Source organism: Myxine glutinosa, chromosome 7, assembly GCF_964187855.1.
Source record: "Myxine glutinosa chromosome 7, kmMyxGlut1.1, whole genome shotgun sequence".
NCBI classification, from domain to species: domain Eukaryota; kingdom Metazoa; phylum Chordata; class Myxini; order Myxiniformes; family Myxinidae; genus Myxine; species Myxine glutinosa.
In genome coordinates, this window is record NC_136267.1 from 114,352,008 (window position 1) to 114,370,341 (window position 18,334).

Sequence of the window (18,334 nt, forward strand, 5' to 3'; positions counted from 1 at the left end):
TGTGTGTGGGGGGGGGGGGGATGTGTGTGTGTGTGTGGGGGGGGGGGGATGTGTGTGTGTGTGTGTGTGTGGGGGGGGGGGGAATGTGTGTGTGTGTGTGTGTGTGGGGGGGGGGGGGGGGAATGTGTGTGTGTGTGTATCGGGGTTGTATCCAAGGGAGTTGTGTCAAAGCATGTCTAATGAAAGTGGTGTTGTATCAAAAGTGGGGTTGTATGAAAGCGGAAGGCGGAGGGCGGAGTAAACCGATCATCACTGCCAGCAGTTTTAAAGTGGCAGTTCTCGTTATTATTATTATTATTATTATTATTATTATTATTATTATTATTATTATTATATTCCTCCGATCCTGACTCCAGTCCCGATGTTATCAAAGTTTTATTTCCTGCCAATGTACTCACTATACAGATTGAACAAGGTGAGAGAATGCACCCCTGTCCGACCCCTTTTCCAATTCGAAACCATTCTCTCTCCATACTTCTTACCGGAGCATATCATGTCGTGTACAGGCCTCTTAGCAGACCTTTCAGGTGCTCCGGCATCCCTATTTCTCTCGGTATAATCCACATCAATTCATGATCAATACAATCGAAAGCTTTGCTATAATCTATCAAACAGTGTTACACCTTCCTTTGATATTCCTTTGCTTTTTCCATGATGCACCTCAGATTTGCAGTTTTATTTCTAGTACCTCTTCCTATTCTGAAACCTGCTTGCTCAGCAGGCATTTCTCGCTTAATGAAGTCTTCTATTCTGTGTTGAATGATCTTTAGTAATATCTTGCTCGTATATGAAATCAAGGTGATGGCTTGGTTATTTGAACATTCGTTTGCATCCCCTTTCTTTTTGGGAATGGCATGTATACTATGTAGACTCACTTCCTCTACCTTTTGGACCAAACTATCCTGCTCCAGATCTGTGCACAGATAGCTGTGAACATTGTGATTGCGTCCTTCCCCAACTACCTTAAAGAGTTGTTGAAGGAGCTGTGCTCCAACGCGAGTTGAAAGAATTGACGCGACCAAAGATGGAAATTCGTACGAGTAGGTTTAATAAATGTATCACACTCGGGTACTCTGAAAAGCCCGTTTATCGGGCAGCAATATATATACACATTTATGTCAGGAAGTTTGCCCGGCAAAAGCTATACCGGGTATCAAGGGCGAGCCTTGGAAAGGCGAGTCTGGACCTGCCCGGGCGTGTTTGGCTGCGGCCTGGCAAGTCGAGGCTGGGCGTGCCCGGGCGCTCTGGACGAGCACTGGAAAGGCGATAGCGGGCATGCCCGGACGCTCTGGGCGAGCCCTGGAAAGGTGATCGCGGGCATGCCCGGACGCTCTGGGCGAGCCCTGGAAAGGCGATAGCGGGCATGCCCGGACGCTCTGGGCGAGCCCTGGAAAGGCGATAGCGGGCATGCCCGGACGCTCTGGGCGAGCCCTGGAAAGGCGAGAGCGGGCATGCCCGGGAAAGACGAGACCGGGCGTGCCCGGGAGGTTCGGGCGTGCCCGGGAACAGTGAGTCCGGGCATGCCCGGGAGAGGCGCGTCTGGCCGTGTTCTGGCCGGTGCAAGGCGATTGTGTGCATCCAGCGGTAACCGCTACACACGCCCCTCCAGAATCGACCTGCACCGGCAGGGTTAATTTAAGGGGGGGTCCGGATGACCCGGCCGAAGCGACCCCTGGAGGGTCGTGGGGAGGGGTCCGACGTGGTGGTGGGTGGTCGAGCGGGGGGGAACTGTGGACGGGGGGGGGGGGGGGGGCGGCCTCGCCGCGGAGGAAGGGCCAACCGTGGTGGTCGGTCGACGTCCATGTGCGCCGGTTTGAGGTGGTCCACAGAAATCCGGTCCGGCCGGCCGCCGAAGTCGACGATGAAAGACTTGTCGCCCCGTCGCAGGACCCGGAAGGGCCCGTCGTACGGCGGCCGGAGTGGCCCTCGGTGCGCGTCATGACGCACAAAGACGTACTCCGCTGTGCGAAGCACCGGGGGGACGTAGGACTGGGGGCCACCGTGGCGGGACGTCGGTACGGGGGCAAATCGTCGGGCGGCCTCCTGGAGGTCTGAGCGCTGGCGAGCGGCGGACCAGGGACTGGTAGCGTCGGGCACGAATTCGCCCGGGACGCGGAGCGGCTGGCCGTAGACGAGCTCGGCGGCGGACGCCTGGAGGTCTTCCTTGGGGGCCGTGCGAAGGCCCAAAAGGACCCACGGCAGCCGGTCGGCCCAACCGTCGTCCTGAAGGCCGGCCATGAGTGCGGCCTTCATGGAGCGGTGAAACCGCTCGCACAACCCATTGGCTTGGGGGTGGTAGGCCGTGGTGCGGTGCATCGTGACCCCTAACGAACGGGCGACCGCGCTCCAAAGCTCAGACGTGAACTGTGGGCCGCGGTCGGACGAGACGTCCGCTGGTGCGCCGAAGCGCGCGACCCAGGTGGCGATGAACGCCTGCGCCACGTCGGCGGTGGTGGTGGAGGTGAGGGGCACGGCCTCCGGCCACCTGGTGGTCCTGTCCACCATGGTGAGCAGGTGGGTGAACCCCCGCGAGGGGGGCAGGGGACCCACCAGGTCCACGTGGACGTGGTCGAAACGCCGTTCAGGCACGGCGAAAGGTGCCAGCGGGGCCTGGGTGTGGCGGTGGACCTTGGCTCGCTGGCAGGCCGTGCAGGCGTTGGCCCAGTCGCGGATGTTTCGTCGAAGGCCGTGCCAGACGAAACGCGCCGACACCAGCTTCTGAGAAGCTTTCCGGCCCGGGTGAGAAAGGCCGTGGATGGAGGCGAAGATACGGCGCTGCCAGGAAACGGGCACGATGGGGCGAGGCTGGCCCTGGTAGACGTCGCAGAGCAGGACGGTGCCCGTGAAGGGGATGTCGGCCAGGCGGAGGCCCGTGTCCGCCGCGCGGAGTGCCTGCACCGAGGCGTCGGTGGTCTGGTCGGCCGCCATGAGCGCGAAGTCCACGCCGAGGTGGACCGCGTTCGCGCTGGCCCCGCGAAAGGCAGTCGGCCACGGCGTTGTCTTTGCCGGCGACGTGCTGGATGTCCGTGGTGAACTCCGACACGGCGGAGAGGTGGCGCTGCTGGCGGGCCGACCACGGCTCCGTGACCTTAGCCATTGCGTAGACCAACGGCTTGTGGTCGACGAAAGCCGTGAACGGGCGGCCCTCCAGGAGGTGTCGGAAATGGCGAACGGCCAGGAATAGCCCGAGCAGCTCATGGTCGAACGTGCTGTAGTTTAACTCGTTCGGCCGGAGTTGCCGGCTGAAAAAAGCGAGTGGCTGCCAAACCCCGTCCACCCATTGCTCATGGACGGCGCCCACCGCGTAGTTGGAGGCGTCCGTAGTGAGGGCGATGGGCGCGTTGAGCACCGGGTGAGCCAGCAGCGTTGCGTCGGCGAGGGCCCGTTTGGCGCTGGCGAAGGCCGCGTCCATGGCCGCGGACCAAACAATGTCATGCTTGGCCGGCTTGCCCCGGAGGGCCTCGTAAAGGGGCCGCATGAGCTGAGCAGCGCGGGGCACGAATCGGTGATAAAAATTCACCATGCCGAGGAACTCTTGGAGGGCCTTGATGGAACGGGGACGCGGGAACGTGGTGATGGCCTCGACCTTGGTCGGCAGCGGCACGGCCCCGGTTTTGGTGATGCGGTGGCCCAAAAAGTCAACGGTCGTCGCGCCGAAGTGGCATTTGACCGGGTTGACAATTAAGCCGTGCTCGCTGAGGCGACCGAACAGTGTTCGGAGGTGGAGGAGGTGCTCGGCGCGGGACGTGCTGGCGACGAGGATGTCGTCCAGATAGACGAAAAGAAACGGCAGGTCGCGCAGCGCGCCGTCCATCAAGCGCTGGAACGCCTGGGCCGCGTTCTTGAGGCCAAACGGCATCCGCAAAAATTCGAACAGGCCGAACGGCGTGATGACGGCCGTCTTCGGGACGTCGGCCGCCCGGACAGGTACCTGGTGGTAGCCCCGTATCAGGTCAATTTTCGAAAAGATGACCCGTCCCGCCAAACGGGCGGAAAAGTCCTGAATATGCGGGATCGGGTACCTGTCGGGGGTGGTAGCATCATTGAGACGGCGGTAGTCGCCACACGGGCGCCATCCACCCCCCGGCTTTGGCACGATGTGCAGTGGCGAGGCCCACGCGCTATCGGAGCGCCGCACGATGCCGAGGTGCTCCAACGCGTCGAATTCGGCCTTCGCCACGGCGAGCTTGGCTGGGTCGAGGCGGCGGGCCCTGGCGTAGACCGGCGGGCCCGTAGTGGGTATGTGGTGCTCGATCCCGTGCCGCACCGCGACGGCCGAAAACGTCGGCCGCGTGAGGGCCGGGAATTCCACGAGCAGGGGAGCGAACTCGTTCGTTGCCGGGAGGGCGCACGCCAGTTCGGTGGGCGCGGAGCTGCTCATTGTGCACGCCAGGGAGCTGAAGGTCTCGGCGTGGACAAGGCGACGTCGTTTGACGTCGACCAGCAGCCCGTGCGCGCAGAGGAAGTCGGCGCCCAGCAAAGCCACGGGGACGCTGGCGGTAACAAAAGTCCATTGAAAGCGCTGGCTGCCGAAGCAGAGGGTGACGACGCGTGGGCCGAAAGTGCGTATGGCCGAGCCATTAGCAGCGACCAAAGAGGGGCCGCAAACTGCGTCCAGCCTGTCCTGCTCGGAGGCGGGTATGACGCTCAGTTGGGCGCCGGTGTCGCACAGGAAACGCCGCCCAGACGCTTTGTCCCGAATAAACAGCAAGTTGCCCGAGTGGGCGGCGCTCATGGCTGGGAATGAACGCCGGCCCGGCCATTTCCCGACCTGCCGAAAGTGCACGGGGGCCGGCACGTCCGAGCCTTGTGTCCGAACCTGGCGTGGTAATAACACCACGCCCGGTCAGGTGGAGGCCCCGGCCGTCGTGTCGGAAGCGGGCGGTGCGGCGTGGCGGCCGCCAGTTGCACCGGCAGCTCGGCCTCCAACCGCGCAGGGCGCTCGGGCGTCGTGGGCGTCGCCTCGGACGGCGGCGGGCTCCAGGTAACCGCGCCGATGTGCTGGCCCGCCGAGGAGATCTTATCGGCTTCCCTGGCGAGGGCGCGGGAATCCGTGATCAACGTGCCAGCCAGGGCGAGGCGTACCGGGTGACGCAGCTGGCGAAGGAACAGCTCGCGGAACAGAAAATCCGGAGAGTGCTCACCGAGCAACGAGAGCATATAGTCCATGCGCTCGGACGGGCGCGTGTCGCCGAGCTCGGGCAGGTCAAGCAGGCGCCGTGCGCGTGCTGCCGGTGAGAGGGCGAAAGCATCGAGGAGGAGTGTCTTCAGCGCGTCGTATTTGTCAGCAGCCGGCGGGTGCTGGAGGAGGCTCAAGGCGCGGGCCGCGGTGGCGGAACCGAGCGCCGCCACAACATGGTGGAAGCGGGTGTCGTCCGCGGTGATGCCTCGCAGGGCGAACTGAGAGTCCGCCTGAGCGAACCAAACAGCCGCGTGAGCCTCCCAGAAGGTAGGCAGTTTAAGCGTCACTGCCGTATCCATGTCGGTAGGTCACCAATGAAGGAGCTGTGCTCCAACGCGAGTTGAAAGAATTGACGCGACCAAAGATGGAAATTCGTCCGAGTCGGTTTAATAAATGTATCACACTCGGGTACTCTGAAAAGCCCGTTTATCAGGCAGCAATATATATACACATTTATGTCGGGAAGTTTGCCTGGCAAAAGCTATACCGGGCATGCCCGGGTATCAAGGGCGAGCCTTGGAAAGGCGAGTCTGGACCTGCCCGGGCGTGTTTGGCTGCGGCCTGGCAAGTCGAGGCTGGGCGTGCCCGGGCGCTCTGGACGAGCACTGGAAAGGCGATAGCGGGCATGCCCGGACGCTCTGGGCGAGCCCTGGAAAGGCGATAGCGGGCATGCCCGGACGCTCTGGGCGAGCCCTGGAAAGGCGATAGCGGGCATGCCCGGACGCTCTGGGCGAGCCCTGGAAAGGCGATAGCGGGCATGCCCGGACGCTCTGGGCGAGCCCTGGAAAGGCGAGAGCGGGCATGCCCGGGGAAGACGAGACCGGGCGTGCCCGGGAGGTTCGGGCGTGCCCGGGAACAGTGAGTCCGGGCATGCCCGGGAGAGGCGCGTCTGGCCGTGTTCTGGCCGGTGCAAGGCGATTGTGTGCATCCAGCGGTAACCGCTACACAGTATTGGAATTTCATCAGCACCTGGTGCCTTTTATTTGCTAGCTCTTTCAAGGCTTTATGTACCTCACATTCTATCACTATTGGTTGTTCACTTTGTCTTTCTGTGCGCTCAGTCTCGTGATAAAAGGACTGCACTGAAAGTCCATACAATCTTGGCTTCACCTATCTTTGTTCTGTCAGATTTTTTCCTGCTCTACTCTTAAGGACCCCAATCCTAGACCTGCAAGGTCATGGTTTTGCATCTTTAAAGAAACATCTTTTTGTTTTGCATCTATAAAGTTTTGCATTGATCTGACAAGCGGTTACAGAGAGAAAAAAACAAATTGCAAATTGCACTCTTGTCCGAAGGAAGCGGTTCAGTTTGGCATTTTTAATATGAAATAGGCGAAGTCTAAAAACAAACAAAACCCTTCAGAATCACCTTTTGGACCCTTTTAGAATCACCATTTATAACCCATTAGAATTACCCTTTAGAACCCGCTAGAATTAAACATGGTGGGTTGGAAAGGTTTTTCTTCATTTTTGACGGATGGATGGAAGGAAGGACGTAGCCAATTAATGAAGTGGCTTCACTGCTTAAAAATATATAGATGTGAACACACGCACTCAGACAAACACCCACATTCGGTCAGACACACACGCACACCTTTTCTCTTTTTTTTTTGACCTTTTGCCTTTTCCTTTTGGAAAGATTTTTGGAAATCTTGCTTTTATTTTCCTTCAACCGATTGAAACGAAGACCACACTGGTGAATGTTCTTTGTTAAGGGCAGGCAGGTGAATGATAAAATGATCATCCTGTTTGTGACTTTGTAAAATCTGATCACACTGCCCTGCTCTATTTTGTTCATTCCAGAACTGCCATGGGATGAACCAAGCAAGAACTGCCAGGAGTACAATGATTGGCTCAGTAAGAAGTGCCACATCACACCATGGTCCAAGATCCATCCCCTGCCCTTAGGTATGATGATTGTTCCACAGGTGTTTTGGATTCGGGAATTGATGTGCCAGCACAGCACTATTTATCATAAAACGTTTAAGGACAAGAAGGATTTCCGTGAGGGGAGTGTTGCTTGTGGATGGGTGCTTGTGTGAACAGCTTCCATGAGGAGAAACATTCACCTGCAGTCTGTTTTAACATTACCATTTAACCAGACTCGGTGGTGTAATGGTTAGAGCGTACCCCTGCCGAACCCCTTGTTTGACGCTTATAGGCCATGGGCCACTTGCCTCTATCGTTCAGTTTTGTGACCATGATCGAGGAACTACTCAAATTTTAGATATATTCAGATGGATAGAGTCAGGCTTCAGCAGATGCTCCGAGTCCTGTTGAGTGGACTGGCATGGGTCATCATGTTGGTGCAGGGGGGTTGGGCATATATATATATATATATATATATATATATATATATATATATATATATATATATATATATATATATATATATATATATATATATATATATGTATGTATATATGTATATACAGTCACTTGAGAAAGTAAGTACACCCCATGTAAAGTTTTGACTTTTTCAACATATTTCAACATACAGCTATTTGATCTTCATTTCAACAATATTGATAGATAAAGGTGATATAACATAACAAATATCATGAAACATTTACATTTTGTAGTCCATTGTATAATAATAAAAAAACAAAAAAAAACCACCTTTAGAGGCCATTTTTCCCCGCAAAGCGGGGGTTGGCCTTTTTCGGGAACCGTGGTTGTTGTTGTTTTTTTTGGTCCCCTTTTTGAAGCAATGTTTTACGGCCGGATGCCCTTCCTGACGCCAACCCTTTTTGCCGCCTTTAACGACAAACAGGGAATTACCAGTGAACTGGTACTCAATTAGCCGACCTCGGAAGGATGACAGGCTGAGTCAACCCCCCGGCGTTAATTCAGCGATCGACCGGGATTCGAACCCAGGATCCTAGGATCCTAAGCCGGCACCCAAGCCGCTAGCCCAACACCATTGTATAATTTAAATAAACATAAATGCAAATTTCGCATGTGGAAAAAGTAAGTATACCCCATGAAATGTTTTCAAAATCTTTTTAACATATGTGGACATATCAATATTTGATGTTCATTGAAACAGTATCTATAGATAAAGGTGATCTAATTGAACAAAAAACAATGAAAAATTGACTTTGCAATAATTTATTCAACAAAAAATTAACAGAGATGCCATTTTCTTCTGTGGAAAAAGTAAGTACACCCTTGGCTCTAATAGGTGGTATTGCCCCCTTTGGCAGAAACAACCTCAAGTAGGCGTTTCTTATAACTGTCTACCAGTCTCTGTCATCGACTGGGAGAAATTTTTGCCCACTCCTCCATGCAGAATTATTTCAGCTGTGCGATGTTTGAGGGGTTTCTTGCATGCACAGCTCGTTTCAAATCCCCCACAACATCTCGATGGGATTTAGATCCGGGCTTTGACTTGGCCATTCCAGAACCCTCCATTTCTTTCTTTTCAGCCATTCCTTGGTGGATTTACTGGTATGTTTAGGGTCATTGTCATGTTGCAAGCTCCACCTTCGGTTGAGCTTCAACTTTCCGACAGATGGCCTCACATTATCCTCAAGCACCCTCTGGTACAATGAAGAATTCATAGTGGATTCTATGATTGTGAGCTGCCCAAGCCCTGATGCAGCAAAGCTGCCCCAAACCACAATATTTCCACCACCATGATTTACAGTTGGTATCAGGTTCTTGTGGTCAAATGTTGCCTTTGGTTTTCGCCAAACATGTCTTCTGGTACTGTGGCCAAATAGCTCTACCTTTGACTCATCTGTCCAGAGCACATTGTTCCAGAAGTGCTGGTCTTTGTCTTGGTGTTCATTGGCAAACTCTAGTCTTGCCCTGATGTTCTTTCTGGACAGCAAAGGTTTCCTCCTCGCACACCTCCCATGTAGATCAAATTTGTGCAGCCTCTTTCTAATGGTAGACTCGTGCACTTTGACATCAACAGTGGCAAGAGCTACCTGTAGGTCCCGTGATGACATTCTGGGGTTCTTAGAGACTTCTTTCAGCATCTTGCGGTCTGCTCTCGGGCTGAACTTGCTGGGGCGGCCTGGCCTGAACAAGTTGGCAGTTGTTTGGAATCTTCTCCATTTGTAGATTATCTTCCGGACAGTCGAATGATTGATTTCAAATTATTTGGAGATATTTTTAAATCACTTCCCAGACTCGTAGGCATCTATAACCTTCTTTCTGAAGGCCTCAGAGAGCTCTTTTGATCTAGGCATGGTGACGCCGCTCACTTCAACAACAAAGAGCAAACCAAACTAAATGTCTGAGGTTTAAATAAGACAGGTTCCTCCAAGATCCTCTCTCACGATGTTCTAATCATTTGCACCTGAGCTGGTGCACCTGATTCTAATTTTAGGTATTTGAAGTAGTGATAAATGTAGGGGTGTACTTACTTTTTCCACATGCGAAATTTGCATTTATGTTTATTTAAATTATACAATGGACTACAAAATGTAAATGTTTCATGATATTTGTTATATAATATCACCTTTATCTCTCAATATTGTTGAAATGAAGATCAAATAGCTGTATGTTGAAATATGTTGAAAAAGTCAAAACTTTACATGGGGTGTACTTACCTTTTCATGTGACTGTATATATACGTATATGTGTGTGTACAGTGCATTCAGAAAGTATTCAGACCCCTTCACTTTTTCACATTTTGTTATGTTGCAGCCTTATGCTGAAATCGTTTAAATTCATTTTTCCCTCATCAATCTACACTCAATACCCCATAATGACAAAGAGAAAACAGGATTTTAGAAAGTTTTGCAAATTTATTAAAAAGAAAAAACTTAAATATCATTGACATAAGTATTCATACCCTTTGCTATGACACTTGAAATTTAGCTCAGGTGCCTCCCGTTTCTCTTTATCATCTTTGAGATGTTTCTACACCTTGATTGGAGTCCACCTGTGGTAAATTCAATTGATTGGACATGATTTGGAAAGGCACACACCTGTCTATAAGGTCTCACAGCTGACAATGCATATCAGAGCAAAAACCAAGCCATGAGGTCGAAGGAACTGCCTGCAGAGCTCAGAGACAGGATTGTGTTGAGGCACAGATCTGGGGAAGCCTACAAAAAAAACTCTGCTGCATTGAAGGTTTCCAAGAGCACAGTGGCCTCCATAAGTCTTAAATGGAAGAAGTTTGGAACAACCAGGACTCTTCCTATAGCTGGCCGCCCGGCCAAACTGAGCAATCGGGGGAGAAGGGCCTTGGTAAGAGAGATGACCAAGAACCCGATGGTCACTATGGCTGAGCTCCAGAGATCCTGTGTGGAGATGGGAAAAACTTCCAGAAGGACAACCATCACTGCAACACTCCATCGATCTGGGCTTTATGGCAGAATGGCCAGACGGAAGCCTCTGCTCAGTGAAGGACATGAAAGCCCGCTTGGAGTTTGCAAAAAAGCACCTAAAGGACTCTCAGACTGTGAGAAACAACATTTTGTTGTCTGAAACCAAGATTGAACCGATTGAACAAAATCCAGGTTGTGGGAAGAAGTTCCACAAACTAAAACTTTTTTTCAGTTGTTGCAGAAACTGAAATATTGAACTGAGAGAAATACTGTCCCATTCTCTGGGACCGGTTTCCTATCCTCTCACGAACACGAGTGGATCTAAGGCCAAGACCAATAATGCTGCCCATCTCAATTGTATTGAGGAAGTGTCAGGGACACGATATCTGACATTCCATTCGATTCTGCCCTGATAATTGATTTCATAGCAGTAATTCGTAGTCTTCCAACAAATCTGCCATCTACATTTGGAGCCCTGGCAGACTTAATCTGACAACGGATTCTTCAAATGGGCAATCAATATCACTACTTCCGCATTGATGTGGTACGCGATCAGTACCCGGTCATGAGCATCAAAGGAGCCGAACATTGCAGGAGGTACACTGGAAGATTTCAACTTCGCCAAATATACGGTCCTGAGCCTAAGTTCCCTATGCAGTGGAAGAGGTTCTTTGCTAATGGAACCAACAAAGAAGCTCTTTTCGATTTTCTGTTTGAGCCCTGGAGTCAAAGAAGCCCAACCATTTTGGGAGATGTTGATCTCTTCGTAGCGCATTGTGACGTTTGTCATTTGATGGGACCTAATTCTGGTCGAACTGTTGTCAAACCACGACCACAATTACACGCTGATCATGTGGAAGCGGATTCGTACTACACACCAAACATATACCACAAGCCATTACGGTGATGTCATGGTGCGAAGTCCTGGCACCGACGTGACAATCATTTTATTGTCCGTCTTCGAGAACCTCCCTGCCATGTCTACCCCCACACTGGAAGCAAAAACCTGACTACAATCATGAACCTAAACCACATCTTCAGTCACATCAGTTGTAAGCTTAGCCGTGCCATTATAGGTCTCCACACATTCACGGAGTGTGATTCTGTCAGTGCCTTCCATGATAAAGGTAAAAAGTGTCTGTATAACCGAACAGGGAAAAGTGAGAAATATATTGATATGTTCACTTAGCGTCGAGAAAACTTTGGTAAGGCATCATATCCGAGTCGCATCTGCATTTCCTTATGGAAGGATCCTGTCAAGATCTCTCCCTTTTGGTGACTTTTTTTTTTGGCTTCACTGAGATCCCAGAAGTGCTTTCTTTTTCTTATGTAATTGTTGGAGAGTTTCGCTGGAATTACTGACCAATGATAATAGCCTGGTTTACATTTTGCACATGAATATTTTTTCCTCCTCCCAAAACAATATTCCCCACTTCCCCATCTTAGCTTTACTTACAAAGATCCTGGAGGTTAACCCAGAAAACCGAGCGACAAAAAGCATCATAAAGAAAGACCTGTGGCTCACCAAGGTTGGACAAATAGGTGTGCATCTGGAATTTGTTTGTTTTGCGCATTGTCATTCAACTCTACCTTCACAAACACTACTCTTATTATCATGTTGAAGGTATACGAGACAAACACTGACCATGACGATACCTCTGTTTTCCTTGTCTGATGTCCATATAGGCTCCAGGTCAAGCAGACAGGTCTCTCCCATCTGCTCTACCTTCAAACGACATCGCTCTGCTTCTAACAGCTTGAACAGGTCCCTCAACACTATTCCAGTTGTTTCCAAAATACTTTTTCATATTTTAGTATTTTTCTTTCAACCGAGTGAAGTTTATGTAAAGGAATGAGTGAATGAATGAATGAATGATCGTTTTAAGGCCATTTTTCCCCGCTAGAGCAGGGGTTAGCCTTGTGGGCCCCATGACAATCATGGTTCCCTGTTTGAGGCAATGTTTTTATGGCTGGATGCCCTTCCTGACGCCAATGAGTGAAAGAGAAACATTTGGAGGAGGAAAACATAACCATGGTGTTTGAGGAAGTGTATTTAAAGTGATTTGTGGAATGTGGTAAAGTCACAAAACCTGAAGAATGGGTAAAGCTTGTAAAAGGGGGAAACTTTATTCCATATCAAAATCAGTTAATTTTATTCTTGCTCTCTTTATCTTTATTTCATCGTCAGAGGCATTATGTTTTCGGTTAATCTATCCGGCTGCCTGTCTGTGATTGGTTTTCGTTACCGCGATAACTGAAGAACGGCTGAAAGGAACTAAGTCAAACTCGATACAAGTTTGTATAATGATGTAAAGATAAACGGATTTGATTATGGAGTCACGAGGTCAAAGTTCAAAGGTCAGAGGTCCTGTTAGGTAAAAAATTTGTTGCTGTGCTAACTTGTGAACCAGTGATGGGATTTTGACCAAACATGGTATAAGTATATAGCGTTGAGCCTGGCGTTGGCTTAGCGGTTAGGGTGCCGTCTTGGGATCCTAGGATCCTGGGTTCGAATCCCGGTCGATCGCTGAATTAACGCCAGGGGGGTTGACTCAGCCTGTCATCCTTCCAAGGTCGGCAAATTGAGTACCAGCTTGCTGGGATGAATGATCACGGTGTGTACCCCGATTCAGAATAGGCACACCGTATCCCTGCGCATTGTAAGAGCGTGACCAAGGGTTGGCGTCAGGAAGGGCATCCGGCCATAAAAACATTGCCTCAAACAGGGAACCATGATTGTCATGGGGCCCACAAGGCTAACCCCTGCTCTAGCGGGGAAAAATTGCCTTAAAACGATCATTCATTCATTCATATTCATGGTATAAGTATATATGATGATGCAAAGATGAACTGATTAGGTTTTGGAATCGAGAGGTCAAATGCCAGAGTTTGTAATAGGTTTTCGTTACTGTGATAACGTAAGAACGGCTGAAAGGATTTCAATCAGACTTGGGACAAATATGTATATAATGATTTAATAATGTGGGTGGACGCCGGGACCGTCGACATTGTGTTGTCGAAGAGTGCTGTTCTCGTTTTATTTATTAGAAACCGTTTTTTCTACCTTGTTTCGGTAAGGAAAATCATGATCTTGAGTCGTTTATGGGATGTAACAGTGTCAGAAAACTCGAAGATTATTTAATTGATTGATACCCTCTAGGCAGGTGAACCCCAACGGTTAAAGCACAAGTGATAAACGCAGCATTCTGGCGCGGCATTGTACATGCCACAACAACTAATGACTGCCTCTTCTTCTCCCATTCCCCTCCCTCTTTCAACTCTGCTTTCCCATTTATATATACAGGAATCCCCTGATTAACGAAGGAATTCCGTGACAGTATCTTTATACCCCTTCGTTATGCGTTCCATATCAAATGGAAATTATGCGTTCCATATCAGCATGCTACCTCGGAGACATGCTGAATGGAGAAGGTGGATCAGACTCGGCAACGGTTGCTAGAGTGAGATGTGCATGGAAGAAGTTTCGGGAACTGAGTGGCGTGTTGATGATGAGGGGAGTGTCGTTGAAGCTGAAGGGAAAGGTGTATGCTGCATGTGTGAGAAGTGTTATGATTTATGGGAGCGAGACACGGGTAATGAACGTAGAGCAGCAACGAAGGTTGGAAAGGGTGGAAATGCGAATGGTTCGACGGATGTGCAGAGTATTGTTGAGAGGAAGACAAATGATGATTTGCGAAAGATGATGGGAATAGAGCCTGTGATCGATGCTGTGAAGAGGAACAGGTTGAGATGGTTTGGTCATGTGTTGAGGAAGGATGATTGACTGGTTGAGAAGAGTGATGGAAATGAATGTAGAAGGAAGTAGAGGACGGGGAAGACCGAGAAAGACTTGGCTAAAGATGGTGGAAGAAGAAATGCGGGCAAGGGGGTTAACAAGGAGAGATGCAGAAAATAGGGCAAAATGGAGAAGATTGTCATGGGGACCGCAAAGCTATCCCCCACTACAGCAGGGAAAATGGCCTTTAAAATGCATGTTGTTCTGTATTATGTTATGCGTACCTTTGTTAAGCTGGAACTCATTTTCCATTATTTATTTTGGGAACATTACACTTCCTTTCCTAACTCCAATTTTTTGGTCTACTAGCGAAGCCATATGCTGTTATACCGATGGTTTTATTTGCAAGTGACATATTATTTACCACCTACATAACCACTCGTCGACTATGCTTTCATTTTCCCCTCATTTCACATTGGCTTTTTTTTTTTTTAACATCCTGCATGTTCTCCTTTATGATGTGTCATGCATCTTTATCTTAACGTTGCGTGTGCAGTGACGATGCGTCTCGCTGGGCAAGCTCACAACCCGAGCCCCGCCTCTCGCCAAACAGCAGCACGGAGATGTCCGTCGTGGCGCTTGATGCTCTGCTCCGTGGATACAGCTTTTCACAACCGCTGCAGCCTGATCACATGCTGTTAGGCAGCCAGCTGCAACACACTCAGGGATCTTCGCAGGTACAGAGATTCCCCTGCACTGCCTGTTCTTATTTTGTGGGTTTGTTTGTTTTGGGTTGATATTTTGTCTTGGTTTTCGGCTGTTATTTTTCACTCGTTAACATCAGTCTCTTTACCTGCAGAGTCCATGGCTGAGAATGGTTAAACGCATGACTCGATTCTGGGTTACAACCGACCCTGATTGTGCATTACAACGTCTGCGATTGTCCTGCGAAGAGATGTGCATGACCATACGTCCTGCGTGCCAAAACCAGGTTCCGTTGTTTCACATCCCCAATTTCCCTCTTCCAAATACCACATTACCCATTCACTTGTAAAAAAAATAAAAGTGCGTATGTTTTGTTTAAAAAGATGCGAAACTGATGGGGCCCGGAGCCCAGCACCACAACACTTACTGGAGCCCAGAAATTCATCTGTGTGGCTTATTTATTTATTCGGCCATAACCTTTATCATGTCGCCTGAAAATGTCCTAAAACGATAGGCTCGTTACCTCCGCCACCAAAGGTGGATTGAGGTTATGTTTTCACCCCTGTCTGTCTGGTTTTTTTTTTGTTTGTCTGTCTGTCTGTCTGTCTGTCTGTCTGTCTGTGAACAAGATATCTCAAAAAGTTGTGGACGGATTCAGACGAAATTTGGTGGAGAGGTTGGGTGTGTGACAAGGACGAAATGATTAGATTTTGGTGAAGATCCGGATTTGGATCTGGCTAGTAGAATTTTAAGTGATTCTTCCCCATTGGGAGATGGGGCGAAAACCGACATATAGCAGGATATCTCAAAGTTATGGACGGATTTGGACGAAACTTGGTGAAGATGTTGGGTGTGTGACGAGGACTAATCAATTCGATTTTTGTGAAGATCTGAATATGGATTCGGATATGAGAATTTTTCAATTGATAAGTGATTCTTCATCATTGAGTGATAGGGCTAAAACCGATACATAGCAAGATATCTCAAAAGGTTATGGACAGATTTGGACGAAATTTGGTGGACAAGTTTGTTAGGTGACAAGAACAAGCCGATTAGATTTTGGTTCAGGTCTGAACCCAGATCCGGCCTATCATTGGGATACAAAACATAAACTGTTCAGCCTGGCGGAGGTATGCTTTGGGGCAATGGGGAGTTGGATGTTTGGAGTGAGTGGGTGACCGTGAAGGTGTGTTAACCTTCACACTGCACATCCTGGCTTAAAGATTATATTTAACATGATTTTGTCACTGCTTTATCAGTAGAATTGACCTCATTTGATGAGTAGACGCACCATGAACTTGATTTATCAGAAGCCACAGTACAATGCCACTAACTTGATTGATCCTTAGATATAGTACAACGCCACCAAGTTGAACAGCAGAACACCATTTGATTGTGGGTTTTTGCATCAAACTTTGCATTTCAATAGAATGCGAAAAAATGAGTTTGGGAATTTTTCTCAACGACCGCACAAACTACTTTCCATCTTGTGCAGGGCTGTTTTTTATTTATTTATTTTCCCATTTTACCTGTGTACCTGCCGAACCTAGGTGGGCGCCAACTTCCTCCTCCTCCCAAAGACCTCCCCCCCCCGATAAAGCAAAACTTACCACGTGACTTCTTCCACTTGGTGGACCGGTTGGGTGTGTGACGAGGACTAATCCATTCGATTTTGGTCAAGATCTGAATATGGATTCAGATACGAGAATTATTTTTTTTTTCAGTGATTTTTCACCATTGAGAGATCGGGTGAAAGCGATAGATAACATGATATTTTAAAAAGTTGTGGACGACTTGTGACTAAACTTGGGGGACGAGTTTGTTGGACGACAAGAACAAGCCGATTAGATTTTGGTTCAGGTCTGAATCTAGATCCAGCCTATCAGTGGGGTTCAAAACATAAACTGGTCAGCTTAGCCTGGCAGAGGTATGCGCTGTAACAAGTGCCGTTCTAGTTCTAAATCTGTTTTTGGTTTTCCTCTAGCACGTATAAGTTTCCATGATTTTTGAAAGTTTATTGCTTTATAAGGCAATTTTGATATTTGTAACGGTATAAGGCAAGCCTTTCAAATTTGATTGGCTCCATCACGAAATGTAAAAACAGATTTGGAATCGGCAAGCTCGTTCTGGTCTAGAAAAATGTGTTTACATCTTTGATGAGAGAAAAAAATTCGATTTTTAGTCAGGTTCACTATGTTTTTTCGTTCAAAATTTTGGTAGATTAGCAAAACTATACATTTTTGGAATATTCAGAGCATGAGGAATCCAAAAATTAATGTTTACATTTGCGTCGACACCTTTGCGAAAATGACACTCAGGACAGTGATGAAGATCTGTAAAAGCATATTCCTGAACGGTATAGACCTCGTAGATCCTGTGTATAGGACTTATAGTTCAATCTGATACTACCTATAACTTCCTATAACTTCAAAGGACTTGCAATATCATGTATTATGTAATACAGTTATATCACAAATATAAAGACAATGGTTTTCAATTACCTTTGTTTGTTGCTTTTCTATAATCCTGAGCACTATTTTGAGGCCTTTATTGGATTCCTTGACCCAGAAAACATAGGATTAGCATATTTAATTAAGTCTCTAGGTTGACTAGAAGCCGAGATCGCGCAAAATATGTATTTTATGGCGGCCATTTTCAAAATCCAAAATGGCGGCCATGCAGGTGTCTGTGCAAATGCCAACATTGATTTTCAGATTCTCCATGCTCTGAAGATTCCAAAAATGTACAGGTTTGCTAATCCCAAAATTTTGAAAGAAATTATATTTGTTAACATAGTGGACCTGACTATCTTCATCACTGTCCTGAGTCTCATTTTCACAAAGGTGTCTACGCAAATGTAAACATTAATTTTTGGATTCCTCATGCTCTGAATATTCCAAAAATGTATAGTTTTGCTCATCTACCAAAATTTTGAAAGAAATTATATTTGTTAACATAGTGAACCTGACTATTTTGTCGACCGATGTAATTATTCCTTTCTCCACAATGATCGTCAGAGAAAATTAGACAGGAAGTCCCCGTAAATACCATAGATATTGTCTTTCAGCTCGTATAACCAAGTTCTGTGATATTTGCATTATTTATTTAATTGGTCCAAATTAAGTTATTCTATGTGCACATATATCTTTACAATTAAATTCTAGCTTAAGTTTTCCCAAAAAGGTGATGTACTAATTTTAATTTATGACAAATACAATGCCTGGAACTTCAGCTACATACAACATGTATACACCATAGCTACATTATAGTATGACGATTATGTCACCTAATCCGATTCTGCCCATGCAGGTCACTGTATCCACTCTAGACAGAAGAGGGAACAAACTAATCTTCAAGGTTACCTTGTTGTGCATGGACGCAAAGGTTCTACTCGACTTCCGCCTGTCCCGAGTAAGCCTAATT

At 48.3% G+C, this 18,334-nt stretch overlaps 1 protein-coding gene across 7 annotated transcripts in view; it reads left to right on the forward strand.

Moving 5' to 3' along the window:
* Positions 1–18,334, forward strand: part of CHEK1 (checkpoint kinase 1) — a 48,614-nt gene that overhangs the window by 29,455 nt on the left and 825 nt on the right. For all 7 annotated transcript variants that reach the window (XM_078782167.1, XM_078782168.1, XM_068122966.2 and 4 more), the window contains 6 exons: positions 6,986–7,090; positions 11,917–12,012; positions 12,157–12,235; positions 14,763–14,943; positions 15,066–15,197; positions 18,221–18,322. In XM_078782167.1, the coding sequence (XP_078638293.1) occupies positions 6,986–7,090; positions 11,917–12,012; positions 12,157–12,235; positions 14,763–14,943; positions 15,066–15,197; positions 18,221–18,322 (695 nt within the window). The remainder of the gene's footprint in view (positions 1–6,985; positions 7,091–11,916; positions 12,013–12,156; positions 12,236–14,762; positions 14,944–15,065; positions 15,198–18,220; positions 18,323–18,334) is intronic.